At 46.7% G+C, this 17,742-nt stretch overlaps 1 protein-coding gene across 11 annotated transcripts in view; it reads left to right on the top strand.

The window, feature by feature from the left end:
• ESRRB (estrogen related receptor beta) overlaps nucleotides 1-17,742 on the top strand; it is a 157,021-nt gene that overhangs the window by 113,889 nt on the left and 25,390 nt on the right. For all 11 annotated transcript variants that reach the window (XM_068683141.1, XM_068683142.1, XM_068683143.1 and 8 more), the window contains 2 exons: nucleotides 641-1,050; nucleotides 10,953-11,069. In XM_068683141.1, coding sequence (XP_068539242.1) covers nucleotides 641-1,050; nucleotides 10,953-11,069 — 527 coding nt within the window. The remainder of the gene's footprint in view (nucleotides 1-640; nucleotides 1,051-10,952; nucleotides 11,070-17,742) is intronic.

Here is a 17,742-nt window from a genome sequence, read left to right as displayed (position 1 = left end):
GTGAAAGTTTAAGAAAAGCTTCTCCATGCAAAAGACTTATACTAGTAGATAGAATAAAGATTAAGATTAAGCTGGAGGAAGCTTTTGATCAGATGATTTTCCTTCTGTTTCTGATCTCCCCCTTTAGTGATGTTAATGAAGGGAAGGAATGAATCCAACATGAAAATAACCCGAAGTCTTCTGTATTACAAATAAAAATCCAAGCTGAGCACATCCTTCTTGCAGGGTGTGCTTGTGAGCTCTTTGCTTAGAGCCAGGGTGGGGCATCCTGAACTAATCGAGCATCTTTAATTTGGCCTGCTGCAGAGAGGCTCATTTCTTTCTGTTCTTGCGGGGATACCTGGAGTGGGTGGATTGTGCCTCATCAGCACTGATACCCCTTCCCAGCAGTGTAAACTGTGGAGAGCCTGAAATTGTGATCTACGTGAATAGCCCTGACTTTCTCCTGGTGTGAGTTGGTGGGAAGCAGTTTCATAGTGAGTTGTGATCATATCCCTGAGGAGAAGCACCTGTGTGGGGCTGAACTGCCTGAGCCAACTGGAGTTGGACTGAGGTGGGGAAGGGAGGGCTCTCTTTGGAGTGCCCAGGAGCTGCGTTTAGCCAGGAGGCCACTGAGTGCCTTTGCTCTCTTTCTCTGCAGGCTGCTCGGCAGAATGGCCACGGAGGAGCGGCACCTCTCCTCCAGCTGCGGGTCCTTCATCAAGACCGAGCCCTCCAGCCCATCCTCTGGCATCGACGCCATCAGCCACCACAGCCCGAGCGGCTCCTCCGATGCTAGCGGTGGCTACGGCATTGCGATGGGCGGCCACCCCAACGGCCTGGACTCACCGCCCATGTTCAACGGCACGGGGATTGGCGGTGGGTCCTGCCGCAAGCGTTACGATGACTGCGCCAGTGCCATCATGGAGGATTCGCCCACCAAGTGCGAGTACATGCTTAATGCAATCCCCAAGCGGCTCTGCCTGGTGTGCGGGGACATTGCTTCGGGGTACCACTATGGCGTGGCTTCCTGTGAGGCGTGCAAAGCCTTCTTCAAGAGGACTATTCAAGGTACGGTGTACCAATTTTTGTTAGTCTTACTAAGGATTAGAAATTCCTTGGGTGACTTTGAAAACCTCAGTGCGTGTATGGGTAGACAAATTGCAGTGCGTTGATCTCCTTGTACAATTCACATATGAGGAATCTGTCTGTGTCCTGACTGCTAAAGGCTTGCCGAAGATGCACACAGGTACAGGTACAACAGTGTAGCCAAAAGTAGAAGTGCATCCGGGCAAGCTCCAATATCGAGGGATGCTTGGGTGTACTTACACGAGCAGGCTGTGTGGGAGCATATGTGCCTAAACACACGAATACTCCCTGTTTCCTACACTCTCTATCTGGGGGAGAAAGAAAAAAAAAAAAAAAAAAAAGGACAGAATAATTCACAAAAGCGTATTGGGTTTACCCAGCTGTTGTTGGGTTGGCTAGAGAGAGGCATCTAGTGGATGAGCAGCTGTGTGAGTACTTGGCCAGGTTCAACCCACCACACCAGCACTCCCTTGACTCCTGCAAAATGAAAGAAATGCACATGTGGGGAGAGCATTCAATTTAGTTTTGTTCATTGACTGGGCCAGTCATGCCTGACTACATTCCGTCACTGGGGGCGTTCAGCTCTGGAGTGGACAGAGCAATACAGGGCATGGTTCAGCCCAGATCTCTACAGAATCAACTATTTCTAGCTTAATTTCATAGGTTCCAGATGTGTTTCTTTACTGCTATCCAGCTGTGGAAATAATCACTCTGTATTGCTCCACTGAGCTTTCCTCTTTCATTATGCCAAGTGGAAGGCATGTTCATCCCTAAGGCATTGGCATCTACTCTCGCAGAGTTTCTGTGATTTGTCATTGTTGAATCTCCTGTGATTGAACTTTTACTCGTACTTCTAGCTATTATCACAGACTGTCCCTTCTCCAGCACTTGAACCCATTTTCAGTGTTTCTCTTTGGCATGTTCAGGTAGTAAAGCAGGAACAGGGTAGTACTCTGAAAGCAAAGCTCTAGGGACTTATTATAGAGGAAAATACCAAAAAAACTAACCCCTCATAGGAGTGATACAGGAGCATCTTTGGCAGAGGAGAAGATAGGCTTAACCTAGAGAGAGAGAGAAAAAAAAAAAAGAAAGAAACTAGAAAGTTTTGAAGAGTTTTCAGAATAATTCAAAATAAAATGATGCAGAGAAACAGTAACTAGAGCCTGTATCAGCCTTGGTAATATGGCAGCTGACTTCATCCTAGGAAGGGAGGCTGCTACCCTCCAACCCCCTCTCCCCAGGACAGCCCTATTCTCCCTGTGGTTCCCTAATTGATTGTCTGTTAACATGTAACAGACGGGAAGGAGAGAGTGGAGAGTTTTCTCACGCTGTCATCAGTTTGGGCTAGCAATGGAGACACCAAAATGCTTCAGTTCCCGGGAGTGGGAGAGCCTGGGGTGCTTTGCTGAGGAGGAGCAATTGCAGCTATGGAGCTGAAGGCTGAGCTGGGAGGAAATAGAGAAGGACAAAAGTAGGGAGGAAATTGGGTAGGAAATAGAGCTGCACAGTTTGGCTGAGTCAAGAAAATGTTCGCAGAGCGCGTGATGTATTCAAGCACAGCCCTGGGCATGTAGGGGAAAGAGTTTAAGCATCACGTACAAGACAATGAGGCAAAAACATTTCCAAAAGGTATTCATTTGTCAACTGTAGTACATTCAGTAGATCTGTTAACTGTCTAGCTGAAGAAATGGGAAAATCTTCATCCTGGCTGTACAATGTCTCTGTGGTGCTTGCAGATATGTGTGTTATACAGCTGCATTCCCTGATCATATCTTCATGTCTTCTCGTGGTTCTGGTATTTGGGAATGGTGTTGACTGAAAGATTTGTGCACAGGGAGGGAGCTCCAGGTGTTTTGGGGATGTAGGAGCTAAATTCGTCATCCAGCTCTTGTGATCTCGGACCAGCCACTCCACTTCCCTGTGCTTGGGTATTGAGATCTGGAAAACCAATTACTATTACAAGAGTACTTAATCTGTTGGCTCTACGTTTGGTACCTTTATTTAGCAATAGCTGCTATAAAACGGTTCCTGGCTGATTAGACTACCACAGCCTTATTTTAGATATCCCTGATCGTGAGGCAGAATGTCAGATTAAGTTCCCCTCTAAACAACAGCTCCATTCTCCCTCACCCCCTTTCGAATGACATAGTTTGTATTATGTTTTTTTTAGCTGCATTATCACATGTAAAAACCTACATGTCTTGAGCCAGGAGGACGTTGCAACAGCCCCTCTGCCACAGCAGTGAGAAGAACAGACACCCAAGCTGCAGACCTCTTTTGAGTTGAAGTATGGCAGAGCCTGGCAACTCCCACTCACTTTCCCCCTTAGCCAGGTGAGGCCAGGCTGTCCTGGACACCGTGAGATCCACTGCTTTTCAAGTGATGGGAGGGAGATAGGCTGAAAGCTAGCAGGTACATGGCTGGTTATCTCCAAGGTCAGTACTACAGCTATGTAGCTATGTTAGTTTTCCATCAGTAACATTCCTCCAAAGAGCAGAATTTTTACCAAGTCAGAATTCCCCCAGGAAAATATTGATGATAGGAGGAAAAAAAGAATTCAGGAGGATCCAAACCAAGCTGAATTGGAACAGTTGGTTTTGCCAAACTAAGCCGGGATCACACACCACATCCTAATCTGCCCCACAGGTTAAGAGGGGTCACGCCTGTGACTTCTCTCCTGTCGTGTGATGTGACCCAAGGCAAGAATCAAGGCCTGGAAACCTTTGTCATCTCCAATTTGCAGCACTGGCAGTGCTTGAGATAAAAAGGCAAAAATCTGAGACCAGATGATAGCACGCACCACTGGGCTGCAGGCCTTTCTCTCTGAACGTGTCATTTTGTCCCAGGGTGGACTTGCTGTGCTTTGGGGAAGAGTCAGAAACTTTAAATTGACTTGAAGCATTTTTGGTCAATTAGGCTGTCCAACAAAATTTGAGCCCTATTTTTCTATCAATGTATTGCTTTGTGAGAACTGTGCTTTGGGTCCCTATTAGATTCTAGGGGCAGTCTGCATTTACCTCCTTGATGCCGGTATTGTTTGTAAACACTGTGGCCACTGTGAGCATGTGGATGGTGCAGTCCAGCCAAGATAGGAGAGAACCTGAGTTTCAGGCACCTTGAAGTGTGCTGCTCTTGGTGCTTAAGGTAGGTCTGATTTGAAACCAAGAATTTCATATTAGTCAAATGAAATGGAAAAGGTCTGTTACGGGAAAGGTAATGTGTTTTGGATGTTTCTGAATTAAAACTTTTTAAATTTCTATTCCATGGAAATCCTAACTAATCCTTTCATCCAAATTCAGGACAAGTGCAAATGCTGAATTTCTTACAGGTTACATATTCTTAATCGAAGTATATTCATTCTTGAAGTAGTTTGTTCAGTAGATAGAACATAATATATAAATCAAATATATTGTCATTATCCTTTGTTCATCAGTCGTTATAACTGGTGAGTAGTTGCCTTTTCTGAATATTAAACTAATAACAGTGCTATGTAGCCATACGAGCCCTTTATTATTCAACATATTCATGATTACCCTTCATCTATTTTTCATTTTTAAATAGAAAAAAATTAAGGCTTTTTCTAAAATGACCCATTAATATAAAATAAAATCTTAAAATTCAGCAAAATAAATCTGAATTAAGATTTCACCCTCTGACCTTTGTGAATCGGCTCATTGCGTGCTTGGAACTCATACCTATACGGTGATACAACAGAACTTGAAAGCATTTGTACTGGGGAGAACTGTTTTTTGGAGAGTCAGAGAGAAGAGACATGGACCATCATTTTCTAAGTGGGCAGGTTGTGTATCAGGTAAAGTGTCTGCATCTGTGGATTCCTTGCTTGAGTCTTGCAAGCTTCTTGTAGTGTAGCTCCACAGCTGCTGTGCTGAGATGCCCTTACACCAATAAGGGGCTTAACATGTGGATAATGCAGCTTAGAAGATTTGCGGAGATTCGTAACAAAGTCCATACTCTTCTAGGGCCTCCTGGTTGTCGTTGTTGTGGTCACCATGGCTGCTGGGAAGGTAGGAACAGCTAAGAGAGTTTGCACATCTTCCTGAGTGGAACTGTGCTTCTGTACACAGGAGCAGCAAAGGGCCTGTGAGATGCAGGAGGGAGGTTTGCATCCCTGCAGTAGAGGCCATGGAGGTCAGGCCCTGTCCTGTCCCTTCGTCCTTCTCAGAAATGTGCCTGCTGCTTCTCAGATGGGAGTTCACATTCGAAACACAGGAGGTGTTCTAAGCTTTCCAAAAGCTTTTGCAACATAACCAGAAGAAGCATGATATCTAGGATCTGGTGCTTGAGTGCTGTTTATTGTCACAGCCCTAGCACTTGGAGTCAGAAAACTACCTCCAGTCCAACTCAGCTCTGTTAGTTTTGTTCAATCGTAGTCTCAGTGCATCTGCAGAGATTGCTCTGTGCAGAAGGATCTGTTCTCTGAACCTTTGGTAAATAAGGATTTCTGTGTCAGAACCCCAGTGTCTGTGAGAAAGCACATCAGGCTTAGAGAAAGATGTGTGCTGCCAGCAGAGAGCCCTGGGGCATATCTGCACCCACTTGAAGGCAGGAGAATGACTCGAGTCAGGCTGTGCAAATGTCTAAGTCCTTTTGCACGGAGCAGAAGCCAGGTGTGCCACCCTGAGAAGGCGAACAGTGCTGGTGTTAGACCTGTAGCTAGCCCCATTTGCTCGCAGTGTTAAGAGCCTTGGCCCTGTTATTTCAGTTTTAATTATGTGAAGTAAAATTTTGGTTAATCCAAGCACCAGCCCAGGCTGTGGTATACACAGATACTACACAGATACTAGGCTTTTTTTTTTTTTTTCCCCCTCAGAAAATGGGAGCATCCACTGATGCTTGCATATGCTTAGGCACCTAGGTCAGGAGCATGATCCAGGAAGCCCAGGATAACCCTTCGAAAATCAAGCCTGTTGTTCAGGTGCCTAAATAGAGATGTACAGGTCCAATATTAGAATCCCTTTCCTTAAAAACTGTGGCCTAAAAAATAACTCCTCTCACCTCGCTCAGATCGTTGGAGAGATTTTCCTCTGATTTTCACAACACACCTGTCCTCACATCAGGACTCGGACTATGATGTCTCTGTTAATTTAAGCAGAAGGTAATCCACTGCATGTATATTATCAGTGTTCCCCTGTCCTGGTGCAGAGGAAATTGGACTGGTGCCTGCTGGGTGCTGAGGCTCTACTGGTCTGGTTCTGCACTCACTGTGGCCATTTTACAGTTTTCAGGTCCCTTTTTACTGGGATACCTAAGTGACAAACTTGCCTTTGGAAGTGGAGATAAAAAGGATTTGGACCAAATCTTGGGGGTACTGAAATAAAAGGAGGTAATGGCTTGTTGAGAGTTCTGGTTGCTTTCTCCTGCAGACTGTCACATGCAGCTCTAACATGGAGGCACTGTACTGACTGCTTGATGGGACTTCCCTAAACCTATGGTATTTTGCAAGCAGTTCTTGGGGGGGGAAATAAATAAATAAATAAATAAATAAAGGCGGGGGATAAAATGAAACAAATGCATGAGCTGGGAAGGCTATGAGATGGATTTCCCTGGGAATTCCAGCTCTCAGTCCTCTGGCCGTAGGGTGCCAAAGGAGAGTGGCACCACGCTGCTGGTCACAACTTCAGTGTGCTGCATCAAGTCGCTGGGGTAAAAAGTGTGACTTTTTGTCTTGAGTGAATAGAATTTGGCACTTAGCAGCAGTTATCTCCAAATTTGGTCTTCTCCATGAAATTTGGGAAAAGCTACAGTGATGTTTCCCAATGAAACAGAGGAAAGGAGAGGTCCATGTGCAGCATTTCAGAGCAGGATGGAGCATGCAAGGAAAGGAGAGGAGAGGGAAAGAATGGTGAAAGGGAATGGACCAGAAAGAGAGAGGAACCCGAAAGAAGAATTGTTTGTTTCAAAAAGCAGAGATTGAAAAGGTTTTAGCTCTACAGACTTCATGGTTACTTCCGTTTGATCTCTCCTGAGTTCCCCTGTATAAGCTGGAGAAGGCTTTATCAGAGGGCAGGATCAGCAAGTAAGGTGGGGAGCAGCTTGTGCTTTCAGTGCTATACTGATTTTGAGCTCATCTCCCCTGAGGAGCCCTGTCCATGACCTAAGTAGGAGCTGTGGGGGATGCTACCACATTCCCCAGTTCTCCTCTTCCAGACCTGCCCCTTCCGGAGAGCTGCGGTGACCATGGGGTCTCTTGGATAACCAAGCTCTGGATTGCAGTTTTCAGGTGCTCTTGTTATGTGTACACTGGAAATTATGTTCCAAAGTGTTTAACAGTCAAAGGTCCCCATTTTACAGAAAATAGGGTAATTTTGCAGTTCTCCAGCATAAAAAACATGATCTATCACTTTAATAGTCCTTGGCTGTTCCTTAGCATCTCTCATCTAAAGGCTTTAAAGTGCAGTTAGACCTTAATGAATCAAGACTCACGATCCCCCCAGAAGGTAGGTTTGGTGCTCATTTCATTTTGCAGATGGGAAGCCTAAGACACAGAGAGGAAGTGATTTGCCCTCCAAGGCTACATATGAAGGCTAGAGCAACTCCAGACTCTGATCTTGTCACCAGCCACTTGTGGGTTTTTTTGAAGCCATTTTTTAAGGTTAATCTTGCGCAGTGGCATCAGGGAGGTCCTGGCAGGTTTTTCAGACCGAATGTAAATATTGCCTAAATCAAGGCATATTCTTCTAATAAATGACAGTTCAAAGCAAGGCCATGTCTGTTAGATTATCCCATTTTCTGCCCTTTCCTTCTGGGTCACATAATCACACACAGGCTTGCCCCACATTTACACTCATGTAGTACAGGCTTGTCTCTGTGAGCCCTTGTGCACGGAGACCCTTCAGCAGGGCCTGGCAGCACCCTGAGCTGCCGCAGCAAAGGGGGAGCTCTCTCCGAGCCCCCTGTGCCGGCAGCCGGGCAGGCGGTGTGACCGCCAGCCGCTGGGAGGCTGCTGGAATTTCGATGAGTTAATCTCATCACTTTATCACAGGGCACTTACAGAAATTACAGGGAGCTGTGAGCAGCGCACTGTGCTGGCAGCCGGCCCCAGGAACCATAAAAGAAATTGAGAGACCAGAAAAAAAAAAAAAAAAGAAAAAAAAAGTCAGAGAAGTTTGTTAAAGTTTTGGAGACGATAGTTTTTTTGGATGAGCTCTGCTTGGGTAATGCTGATTGTGACTTCCCTGGTGATGTCCCTGCTTCCTGCAAAAATGGCAGGTATCGGCCCCGGCTGTAGCTTTCCATCCATGCAGTGCAGGGCACATTTGGAGGTTGGTATAAAGTCCGTTTGCTTTGGCAGCTTTGTCTTGTGTGAAGGGGCTCCCTGGGCCTTGCCTCTAGCATGTACCCTTGTAAAGAGCGCTGTAAGACACTGTTGCTCGTGCCTCCTTCCTTGGGACTGTGCACAGTGTGTGTGGAAGGGACACACAAGCCTGTGTTGGATGCAAAGGCAATATGATGTGCCCAGAGGGATGTCCCACCATTGCTGGGTGTATTTTTTCACTTTTGTATATCAGCGATCCCCATGGATGTTGTGCTACACAGTGGCCACTGCATTGCCACTGGGAAGGGGAGCCTGCCCCGTGCCCACCCTCATCTGGCTCTGCTGCTTTAGCAGGTGTGATCCCAGCACCGAAATGCCTTTGTGAGCAGCATACTCAAGTGTGTGTATGGTACCCCATACCTACTCTGACACCATCACAGTTTAGTTGTGATGTAGGCTTCCCAGTGCTTTGTCAAGGAGAGGCATGAGTATGGTGGAGGATCTGCGTGACTCAGTAGAGTGACCTTGAACTGCTGGAGAGGGCTGTCATTGCCTCCGGATGCTCTCAGGGCTTAGTGTCTTTGGTGTAGCATCTATGTTAGGTGGCAAATTTTTTACCTTGGGACCAACAAACATGAAATCTCATAGCTCTCCAGAACTCTGGTCCTGGCTTTGGTGTACAAAGTGGACACTGAAACTTAGGAAAGACTTTCCAAAGTTAGCCTGTGATTAAGTTTTATCCCAAGTTTGTTCCTGCTCTCTCCCTTCCTGTGTGGGACACAGCAAGTATCAGATCATGAGGTCGGGACCTGTGTACTCATGAGTCTGTAAGGTGCTGGAGCTCTGTGTGTAGAGCAGGGGTTTGTTTATTGCCTTGAGATCAGGCCTGAATCTCAATTTCCAGCTGAGAACCTTGATACGTTGTTGGCTATTGAAATTCAAGTGCTGCACAATGACAAAATTTAGTCTGAACGGAAGCAACTTGTGCAGCATTCCCTGTTCCTGCAGACAGACTGCGTTTTGGGCACAGAGGAGCAATGGAGAGAAATGGGATGGCTGGTCTGGAGCTGAGGGTCAAGTTGCGGGTCTTTTGACAAGGCAGAAGGTAGGGGGTACAAGGTTTGTAACTACCAGACAGGCCACATTTATGCTGTGAGATTTGCATGCTCTTGGGGTTTCAAGGGGCCAAGCATAGTGAGATAAATCAAATGGTGCTTCCTTCCTTTTGGATCCATGCCTTTTTAACTCAGATGCTCAATGGGCTTTCCAACTACTTAGCCCCAAGGTCTAATCACCACTCCCAGAGAGTGGTATGTACTATATGTACTACATGTTGGTCTTCATGCAGATGAAGGAAGTGTCTTGCACAAGAGCATAGAAATCCACTGCCAAAGTAGGAACAAAACTCAAGTATCCTGTCCTGGTGCTACTAAACTCTGATCTTCCCTTCTAACCTGATGGTATACGAAGTCCAGACTGTGACCTCTCTGCTCTCACCTATGCTCCCTCCTACAGCTCTGACTGAACTCTTGAATCTCAATTTCCAGTATCTGAACCACCAAAACAACCATTCTGCGGAACTGACTGTAGAGTTTAGAAAGCTTTTCAGGAGCTGCTTCTTTTACCTAGCAGCCAGACTGTCTTAAATACATTGTCATAGTCAATGCATCATTGTCAAGCTTTCTTGACAATCTTCAAAGTGAATGGAGGATAGGGAAAGCTGTTTCTGTTTATTGTCTTCTAGGACTAAATAATCATTGGATTACTCGTGATTCAGTGTACTTCCAATTATGTCCTCAGATCAGGCCCCTGCATCCATGTTTCAGTTGTATACTTGGCTTATGATAAAATATGATGTGACCAAAAATAAATTTTGGATGCTTCTTTTCCTGTTTTGTCTTGGAGGCAGTGTTGTGAAGTGATCATAAATGAAAGGGGATAAGGAAAGAAATGCTGATTTTTCTCTGCAAAGGGATGAGAGGCAGGTGCACAAGGATTCATAAAGTAAAATCTAAAAGATGTGCATTCATTTTACAGGACATCTTATCCATCTTTCTCAATCACTGCTTCCCTGCTACCTTTAGGGTATCATCTGACAGGAGGAAGCAAAGGAGGAAATGCTGCCTCTGAGCTCCCTGGTACCCTGAGCAAGGCAAGAAAGGACAGGTGACATCCATCCCACAGATGTTGAGCAAGATGGGCAGCAAGGGGAATGTTGCTAATATCTGGATTGCTCCCCCTCCCAGCCCTGGGCTCCAGGGAACAGGCCACATTATAACTAACGCAGCACAAGGAGTGATGATGTGCTGGGAGGACACAGTGTGCCTGAAAGCCAAGCACTGAGTCAGCCCCTTGGATGGACAGGTTTCTCCCAATACTTACAGCAATATTGTTTTGTTTCGTTTTGTTTTCTGAAATGTGTTCTGACAAGTAGTGCTGGGCTCTCAAGGAGCCATCACAAGCCAGCTGTGGTCTCAGTGTGTGTGTGTGTATGTGCGAATGAGTGAGCAAACTTACAGACTGATGGTGTTGGGAATATTTGGGCTCTGCAGCCTGTCCCTGGATCAGTGAGGAGAACATGGGTGACCATCTCTGTGTTTGATTGCAGGGAATATTGAATACAGCTGCCCGGCCACCAATGAATGTGAGATCACGAAACGGAGGCGCAAGTCCTGTCAGGCCTGTCGCTTCATGAAATGCCTCAAAGTGGGGATGCTGAAAGAAGGTAAGACAGAGTCAGATTCAGAATCGCTGTCTGTCCTGGCAGCAACTGGATCCAGGCCTTGCAGGATGCCGTAGAATAACTACACACTTGCCCTCTCTGACTTTTCTAGGGTATTTCTTTATGAGACTTTTAAAAGAGTCAGGATCAGCAGTGACCAAGAGGGCAGTCCAGAGAGGAGAGTGGTTCTAGTCAGCACCCTTGTGCTGGGATATTACTTCCAGCATCAGAGCAAATTTGACAAATAACTAGAAATTGGCTGTGCCAGACTATTTGATTTCCTGAAGGAACCCCATGCTGGAAGGTGCTGCTCTCCTTGCCCTCCAAGTCATTTTGCAGTGTTGGGAAGGAGAGGTTCTTGTTTGATCGTGACTGAGTTGGCTGGGTTGTGGAAGGGAAGGATGGAGTTAATGCAGAGCTATGGCACAGCGTGCTGCAAAGGTATACCCATATTCCCACTCAAGAGACTTTCTGAAGATGGTGGCAAGCACAGGTTTGTCTGGGAGCTGTGGGTCGTCTGCCCTGCATGCTCAACCTGCGTTGTGCTGAGCCTATTGATCTGTTCAGTATTCTCTGAGCAGTGTTCAGCTTCTTTCTTGTGCTGCTTTTCCTCCCTTCCCCCCCTTGCCTCCCCAATCCTTGTCCATTCAAGGTGAACCACAGGGAATTCAGTGGCAATTAAACACATTCTTATGGATTGACTTTAAAGCTTTGTTTCCTTTGGGTCCCTCAGGGAGAGGCAGCGAGAGGAGGAGGGGGGAGGAAGAAGAGTTGTGTGTAACCCTCTGCATTGCTGCGCCTGGCAGAGCACGGTTCCCTCAGTTTAGCGACAAGGACCAGCAGCTGGCTGTGGTCTGCGCAAGTCCAGCGTGCTGGAGCCAAGATGCCAGCACGCAGCGTGCTTCCAGGTCGTACCATTTTAGCAGCTGGTGATGAATTGCACGATGTCACTTGAGCGTGTTCTGCTTCGCACTGGCGCTCTCTCATTTCTTGAGAGGCGAGTTGATGGCAGCCACTGTTGTTAAGAATGTAGATTAGATGTTAAACCCTGTCCCGTGCTTTGATGGATGTATAGTTTCTGTGGGTAAATAACTTCCTGCTGGAGCACACCAGGTATCAAGGGGAGGAGATGCAGACTTCTGTAGTCTGGCCTCCCTCACGGGGTTGTAGAGGTGATAGACAGAGGATCTTGATCTACTGCTGGGAGGGAGGCACCTGCTTTTGGAGTTAGAGAGGGACTGCTAGAAACCAGCTTCTCTGCATGTGGTAGCTCTGGGGTGGTGTAATATCTCCTCACCCACACACCAGTCCATGCTAGTGACACCGGTTTTAGTGGGAGTGTGGATTGGTAATGAGAAAGCCTGTTCATATGAATCCCATAAAACAACCCTATAAGTATGATGTGGCTCCACACACCCTGCAGAGCAGCAGCATAGGTCCAGGCACGCTCACTGCCCAGCATCCATGTAGCTGAGCATCTCAGAGTTGGCAGCTGAGGGAGCAGAGCTGCAGGAGCCCATTCTGGCCTGTCTGACTGCGGCCAGTTGTATGAGTGCAACACTGCCCAGAGCAGGATCTGAACAGTGGCTTAGTCTCCAAGTTGTATGAAAACCGTTAACTCCTTGCAGACCAGAGGTAGGCTGTAAGGCAATGCAGGTTCACTGACACCATGCTGTGCCTGAACTCCTGAACCCTAGGGGATACTACCCACAGCAAACTGAAATTTGACTCTTGAGGCTGCTTTTGTGCTGAAGTGTCTTTAGTTATTCATATAGGGATTGATTGAGCATCATTAAAGCCACTAGGGAAGGGTGGTTTGCTATTGATGTTAGTGTATCTGTGATCCTGCCCATAATATTTAGAGCTGTGGAATATACAGTGTAAAGATTTATTGATAGCAGTGGGATGCAAGAACATGTGACAATATCAAGGGAAGCAGAAGAGCCTACAATAGCAATCCATGAACAGGAGTCTTGTGTCCTAACACTGAGTGGTCAAGTGATGTAGGACATGCTTCTTTTTCTTTCTTTCTTTTGCTCAGTTTCCCCAGCTGAGAAATAAGGGTTATATTGCTTTGCAAAATGATCGTGAAGACCGATTAGTTAACTTTAAGTGAAGCCTGGTGGAAGCACAAAGTATTAGTATACAGTATTGAATCAATACACATCTTTAAAAGCAAAATCCAAAAAGGAAGAAAAATGGTTTCACAGTCTTCGGTCTCCACAGAGCCAGGAGTTTCTGGAAAGAACAAATCCATAATTGTTTGACTTGCTCAAAAATGCAGAATTGACAAGGGATTTTGGATTAGAAAAGGTTCATTGGTTTTTACCGTCTCTGATCTGTCATTCTGTTAGTTCATCCACCCCTTTATTTGCCAGGGCAACAGTGTTCCCTGCTGTACGTTTCTAGTAGTTTGACCATATAAAAAATCCCTGATGCTTTGGCTTTCCCAGAGAGCCTACCCTGCACTCGTTAGGATAAGATGTGTCTTGATGTGCAAGCTATGATATGAGTTTTTTTTCCTTTCAGTAGTTCCCCTTCCTATTTCTCCTTACCCTTGATTTACCTCTCATCTTCCTTGGGTTCATCCGTGGCAGAAGGCTGTCAAGCCAGATTCTTTCTCCTGCTTGATTGCCAGGAGTTTTGGGAAAATTGTCTTGTGGCTAAATGAGAGGTCTGGAAACTGATTCCTCTCTTGCCACATTTCTCCTTGAGGTCCTTGTCATTGGGCTGGTAACTTACTGGCAACATTTCTGGGTAATGAAACTGTCCTTCCTCTGAGGAAGAAGAGTATGATATTCCATCAGTACCTAGTTCAGGGCTTCATGGCTTCTTTTCAGTAAGAGAAGAAAGATTTTTCTGGTGATTGTCCTTATACATGATGTATATCCCACATTCTGCTTGCTGGGCATGTGGTATGAGTTTGTTTTTAGGAAGGGGGCACCAGTATTCAAACACATCGAAAACCATGCAGTGATGATTCCAAGCCTCTCCCTTACTCCTGAAAGGCTCAGCTGGGTTCAGTGGGAGCAGACTTAGGTCTTTCCCTGGGGAATGCACGTGAGGGTCACCAGGCATGTTCTCTCCTTGCACATGGGCTGCAGAGGGGCAGAAGGCTGGCTGTCACCCTGTAAGGACTGGGCAGACTGCCCCTAGTGCAGAGGTGCAGGTTGTTCGGGCAATGCCAAGCGAATGAGGATCAGGGCAGGAAGAGAGCCGATGGAGCAATCAATAGGTGTCTCGGATATCCAGGCCACTTTCTTTAAGAGATCTCCGATCAATGCATCGCAACAAGGGAGCTGCACGGACACCAGAGCTGTGCTGCTGTCTCAGGTTCTCCAGGCATGATGCTGCAGGGCAGGCGAGACTCGCTGGGGGAAGCAGCAGGCAGAGAGCTCTGCCCGCAGAGCCCAGCTGGCCTGGATGCCCAAGGTGCTGGCACACCTGGCTGCCTGTCTCTTGCTTTCCCCTTCCATCTGGAGTGTGTCGAACTTGGAGACTGAGATTCCTGCAGACCCCAGTTGCAGTGCCCCCATGGAGAGGTCTTGTCCCTAGAAAACCCACGCTCTGCTGCTCTTGGCCTCCCTGAAGTGCCACCCTGCAGGCAGAGGGAACTGAGGCATCTCCACAGCTTTGTCCAACCGAAATGTGTGGTCTCCTGTTCTGCAGGAATCAGGAAGACCTGAGCAACCTGTGTTACTGCTGTCCCCACATGGAGATGTTATCTACAAGGATTCGAGGCAGTGGGGATGGCCTGTGAGGGAAAGTGTGTCTGCATCTTGCAGAGCAGAGGTATTTTTCAGAGATGGGCATCCCTGTCTGCTCCCAGCACTGTCTCATGCCCACAATGGCCTAAGTGTAGCTCTTCAGCTCTGGACTCTACAGCGTAGGTCCGTGTCTCTCTGGCTCTCTAAGATGATGGATAGAGAAATTTCAGTGGTTTGGCAGGTCTCTTTTAAAACCTCAATATACCTTGTCAGGTATAGGGAGAATATACCCTTGCCATTCACGCTCTAGCTACCCATGGCCTTTCTGTTCTACAGCAATTTGCTTGTCATCAAGAGGTGGATGTAATTTCAGATGACACATGGCTTTTTTAAGTGGGCTCAGACATTTGATTTTGGACGTTGGCTGGTTAAACATGACCTCCCAGCCTTGCCTTCCACACCTCTGCTGCCTCTCTGAAGTCACAGTCCTGCGTGTCACCTTGCAGAACCATGATCCAGGCAAGGACACGGTGGGGACGGTGATGTTAATCCTTCCTTTTGTGTTAATCTCTTGAGAGGGAAGTGTTTTGGGGACATGGGAAGAGAGGTGGGATATAACAGGTGAGGTGCAATGGGATGTCAAGGCCCCTCGATACAGAGCTCCTCTTTGGATGGAAATGACAAATGGGCAATACTGGACATAACAAATCAACATCAGGGTGCCATTGTAGCCCAACATCTGGAAGGCTTCTGGGCAGCTTTTAGGAGGATAACAACTATAGAAGTTCATGAGCATACCAACCATCGTCTGGGCATGTGGTTCTTTACAGTTTTGGAAGCCCTGCAGACTATTTTCTTCAGTGGATTCCCACATATAATGTTTCTGCAGCTACGTTGTTCCCTGTTCTGTGGAGCAGGAAAGGAACTTACAACAACATGATAATTCCTGTGCTGCCCAAGTCCCTGCATCTTTGAATGTTGGGAGTGGTGCCCACTTCAATGCAGAGATGATGGAGCCTGAAATCAACAGACTTCAGATGCGGCTGTCTCTTGAATCCTTGTTGCTCCTTTAAAGACCCTGGCTGATTAGGAAAGCCTGCAGCTCGTGGAACATCCCTAACAAATAGTCCTAACTCTGCAGTTTCCCTTACAAGCTACAACCAGTGGCTGATGTCACAAATGCTTCCCAAGGAGACAAATCCATCACCTCTGGGCTGGCCTGGCTCTGTGATTGTACAAATTGGGTGCAGTCGTTTAGTATCTGAACAAGGGATTCCTACCACTGGCAATCGCAGTAACTTTGCCTTCATTGCTCACTGAAACTGAGGTAACTGAATCAACAGTGGAGCTCCTTTTTAGCAACATAACTAAATGGAGGGTGTTTCATTTCAGTTTTTAAGTGTCAGAATCTCTCAATGGAGCAAAGTGTTTCCAGCAAGCTCTCCCTCCTGCCCCCATCCCTGCTTCCAAACCATGTGTTCTCGAAAAGATATTTGATTTCAGTGAAAGCTCAGCTGACGTCCCTGCAATATGCTCGGGTTCTTGCTTTGTGCTTCCTGGGAAGGGATGAGGGCTCCTCCGGGGACTCTGGGTAATTGGGTTAGTGGCCAGCTCATGTCAGGAAATTAAAAGGCAGCCCTGATCAGGTTGCTGCTGCATGGGATTTAATGGCTTTGTATTTATAGAGTATTCTGCCTCCAGCCGGTGCCAGAAATATCACTATTGGAGGCATCCAAATGAAAAAAAAAAAGAGAGAGAGAATGAAAAATGATTTTTCCTTCTCTAAAATGCCCCTGTGTTTAAAAACAGACAGGCAACCTCCCCATTCTTTGAAACAGGATCTCCAGGTGCAGTGAGTGGCATCCTGATGTCTATATCTTCCACACGCAGCTATTTTCCAAGGCATGAATTGAGCATTTGCGATGCGTCTGGAATTGGGCTTGGTGGTGGTGTGACGCAGAGCATGTGATGCCTTTGGCAGGGCAGTGGTAAATCTCCAAAGAGGCTTCCAGTGGATGAGCTGTAATAAAGTGTGTGTTGGGATGATGGTACTTGGTGTCTCTTTTCTGATCACATCACTGGTGCATCATGGACTCTCCCCATACCTTCTGGAACTTCCATTGGGTTATCAATCTGTCTAGTTTGGTTTCCTCCATTCCTTTTGAACCATTGATCTGCCTAGATGAGTCCCCATGGTTCTTGCTATAAGTAAATCTCTGTTCTATCAAACAAGCAGTTCAGACCCTCGATGTACAGCAGTGCAGATTCAGAGAGGCATCACCTCTACACAGGTATATGATAAACGCTGTGTACTCCATCACCAGAAATTATGCTTAGTACTTTTATAACATGTACAGAAAAGGGGAAGCTGATAAAAAACACAACCATTTAAGGATCTTTAGTTGCCAACCATCATGCTACAAACTTATAGGCAGTTCTAACAGTGCAGTAAGTGAGATCCTTTGAGGTAGCCAGGAGCAGATTGGGACTGGATGTATGTCCCCCTGCTCTACAGTAACCTGAGGCATGTGCACGACCATTTTCATGGGCTCTGGTGACCTACATTCACCAATGACTCAGCTCGGCTGAGATTCTCAATCCCCTTTTCTCATCTACCTGAGAAGACTGCACTGGCCCTTGGGCTGCAGGGTATCCTGGGGGAGGTGGGGTATTTACTCAGAATTGCCCAGCAAAGCTGTTCTATTTTAAGAATTAAATATTAGCTGGATGCTAGTTCTGAGTATTGGAAAAATCACTGCTGAGGTGGGAGCTTCAGGAGAGCAGTTATGGCTGCAAGGCCTAAGCAGAGCTGTGCTGTGAGGCCTGGCTGAAGTGGCAGCACGCTGTGTTGGTGGGCCTGAGGATCTCCCTGCAGACCTCTGTCACAAGTGAGCCTCTCTCCACACACAGGTGGGGGCCTCTCCACTGTCACAAATCTAAAAATTTGGTTCTTAGCCCATGCTTATGCT

Source organism: Anas acuta, chromosome 5 (genome assembly GCF_963932015.1).
Source record: "Anas acuta chromosome 5, bAnaAcu1.1, whole genome shotgun sequence".
NCBI classification, from domain to species: domain Eukaryota; kingdom Metazoa; phylum Chordata; class Aves; order Anseriformes; family Anatidae; genus Anas; species Anas acuta.
The sequence above is the reverse complement of the archived record's forward strand: the minus strand, read 5'-3'. Positions and strand labels throughout refer to the sequence as shown.